Consider the following 3093-nt stretch of genomic DNA (forward strand, 5'->3'; position numbering starts at 1 on the left):
TGTTGTTTTGTGCTTGAGATGGTTGTCCGGGGTTCTGGGGGGCCTGCTCGCCTGCTGTCGGATTTGTCGGTGGTGGTTCGGGCGAAGGCCCGACCAATCGGCACCCTGGCCGCGGCTCGATCTCAGGCTGTTATTCGACTTGCCACTCCTTTGGAGAAAAATAATGATAATTTAGAATGATGATGATTGATGATTTATTGTTGCCGGTACACTGGCAGTGCTGCTGCCACCTTACAGTATTGCTACCTTCCAAGCGTGGGAAAGTATTGCTGAGCTAAAGAAGGGCGCCCATCTCCTTGCTCGCTTTCCTTCATGGAGGTGAGAGTTCCTTTATATGCGACTGACGGAGAGCGCTCGATATTTTGCGCTATTCTCCGAGATCGATATTTTCGTGTTATTATGAAGCATCACGCCAGTGAAGGGGCCGAGTCGCTCGGGATGATGTGTCCTATAAAGCGGGCCTGGAGCTCTGCCAGCAGCACCCATACTTTCGCAATCACAGAACTCTAGCATGCACTTCCACCTGCTAAGTCTCGTTGCCCTCCCTATGGCGACCTGTGCCGCCTTCGCTAGCGCCACCAGACCCGTGTTGACGGTCCCAGGGCTGGTGCAGATCAGAGTAAGCGCTATGCAATTCTGCGCCCTTCGAGAGAGTCTGAGTCTAAACAATATTGCTTAGGATATCCTAGCTCAACTCGAAGCCCCCATTGTCAGGTGCGTTGTAGTAACCTCATCTCCCTAACCTCAACCTTGTCTAACATAGGGTGTGATTTTGCTGATGGCTGACCCTCTTGGGGTAGCCTTGGCCTGGCAGGGGGAAGTCGACCGGCAGTGGCGCGTCCACGTTCAACTGTTGATAATCTGTGATGCACCGAGGGGCTTCTCAAGGGTACGTCTGATTGTGCTCGAACCAGTCGCGATGATAACTTGAAGCGAAAGCCTCGCGATCTAGATCACTGCACATTCTCAGTACCAGACTCTGCATGAGGTACAAGGTATGGCGTGTCTCACCCTGGCCGCACGCGCTAATGGCTCGCCATAACCGCGCTTCTCCCGCGATATGTGACTCTGAGCGACTCGGAGACCGACTCGGAAGTCATCCGCGTACTACCTGCGCGCTTTCCTTCACGGAGGCGAGAGCTATTTTACACACGACTGACGGAGAGCGCTCGGTGATTTGCACTATTCTGTGAGATCAGCGTATTTTGTAAACTTACGGAACATCACGCCGGCAAAGGTAGTGCGACCCTGCAAGAGACGCAGGCTAAGTCCGAGTCGCTCGGGATGATGTGTACTATAAAGCGGGCCTGGAGCTCTGCCAGCGGCACCCATACTTTCGCAGCCACAAACCTCTAGGATGCATTTTCACCCACTAAGTCTTGTAACCCTCCCTATAGCAATCTGCGCCGTCTTGGCTGGCGCCACTGGCACCAGACCCGTGTTGACAGTCCCAGGGCTGGTGCAGATCAGAGTAAGCGCTATGCAATTCTGCGTCCTTAGAGAGAGAGAGCCTAAGTCCAAGTAATATCGCTTAGGATATCCTAGCTCAACTCGAGGCTCCCATTGTCAGGTGCGTTGTAGCGTTACTTGGGATAGACGTTCGTGGATGACGTCGCTCTAGCACCTTAACAGAACGCATCAATCTCGCCACCAATCACTCGCTGTACGCAAATGGCGGTCAGGAACTGTTGAGTTTCCTCAAGCAGCGCGAAGTCGTCAGTGCAGCCTCTGGACGATACGACTATGGGAAACTCGAATACCCCTTCACTCAGCCGCTCATCGCTCCAGACATCTCCACACCGAGCAATCCCTTCCCTCCGGGTCGATTTCACCAGGACTCGTTCAGCGGCAACGGCAACATTACCGCGTTCTACATTGACACATTGGTTCCATTTTTCAGTTCTCCGACTTCGTACTACTACCACTTGGACAACTCGACCATCGACGACGATGCTGTCCTCAATCTTGATGCGACGCTCCTTGCTCTTCTGTCTCATCGGTATGCCCATCAAGACAGCAATCCCTGCATGTGCTGACGAATTGGTCTCTAGAGCGCACATCGGCAAGATCGTCGCCGAGACAAAATACGAGTCCAACGTCACAGGGTTCACAACGTTGATCGAAGCCCAAGACAGCGCCGGTACCAGGGTCCTCGTCACAAATACCACTCAGGAAGCAGGCGTATCAAGTCAGGCGTTCACTGCTGCTGCTGCCTTCTCAGATGCGTGGCTCGATGCGGGTGCTCTGGTCTCCAACGACTTTGCAAGCAATCTCCAAAATGCCACAGCCAAGTTGTTCCGGGAGCTCATCGATATTACCACGGAGATTGAAATCCAATATGTGAGCATGCTTCTTTGCTGGTGCATTTTCTGATTACTTATTTTGACCTCTTAGCTTCTGCAGCGTTTGAATTAGGGTGCCATGCATGGACTAGATCAGCGAATGCACAATTTTAAAAGAAAGTAATTAAATAGAATTGCATTTTCTTGATAGTTTTCGGTGTCAAATTTGTATCGCTGCTCCTGCGACCTCAGTCTGCGAGTATAGTGTCAACCAGAATCGTGATCAGCAGACGTCCGTAACGTGGACCTTCGAGATGTGATGCAAGCCGCTACATTTTGGTGTGGTACCCTCGCCGCCGGCTTCAATCCACGACAAAGCGGATGCTACCGTGCGAAATGATCGGCTCGCGGTGGTCAGACACACACAGGAATCTGTATACCCAGCCAATGGAAGGGCGGTTCCGCGCTCTGCACCTCAACACATGAGAGAAGCCAGATCTGCACAGGTGCACCGGAGCAGCGAAATCTCACGGATGTGACAAAGGGCAGTTCATATGACCTGACCAATGGGCTGGAGAAAGCATGGAGGACCTTTCTTTGCATTGGCAGCCTTCTCACCGATTTGAAAGTCCGATTGCAGATACTTATCCAGCAGTCAGGTCCGAACTGGTTAGTGAGGAATCAGCATGGGGCTGTTACGTGTCCAGAAGAGCTTGTAGGAGAGAGGACATGGTATTTCGCGGTATTGGCAACTTCTCGACACAGTATAAGCCTTAAGTGATCTTACGCATTTATCGGCCTATTACACCCT

General features: G+C 52.1%; 1 protein-coding gene across 1 annotated transcript; it reads left to right on the forward strand.

Annotated features, from left to right (window-relative positions):
- Positions 1-1357: 1357 nt before the first annotated feature.
- Positions 1358-2415, forward strand: PHACADRAFT_27093 (uncharacterized protein; the record flags this gene model as incomplete). Its single annotated transcript, XM_007392677.1, has 5 exons — positions 1358-1471; positions 1536-1570; positions 1622-1999; positions 2052-2340; positions 2395-2415. The coding sequence occupies 5 exons, from the start codon at positions 1358-1360 to the stop codon at positions 2413-2415; spliced, it is 837 nt and encodes a 278-aa protein (XP_007392739.1).
- Positions 2416-3093: the final 678 nt, after the last annotated feature.

The sequence above is a fragment of the Phanerochaete carnosa genome (genome assembly GCF_000300595.1).
Source record: "Phanerochaete carnosa HHB-10118-sp unplaced genomic scaffold PHACAscaffold_3, whole genome shotgun sequence".
Taxonomy (NCBI): domain Eukaryota; kingdom Fungi; phylum Basidiomycota; class Agaricomycetes; order Polyporales; family Phanerochaetaceae; genus Phanerochaete; species Phanerochaete carnosa.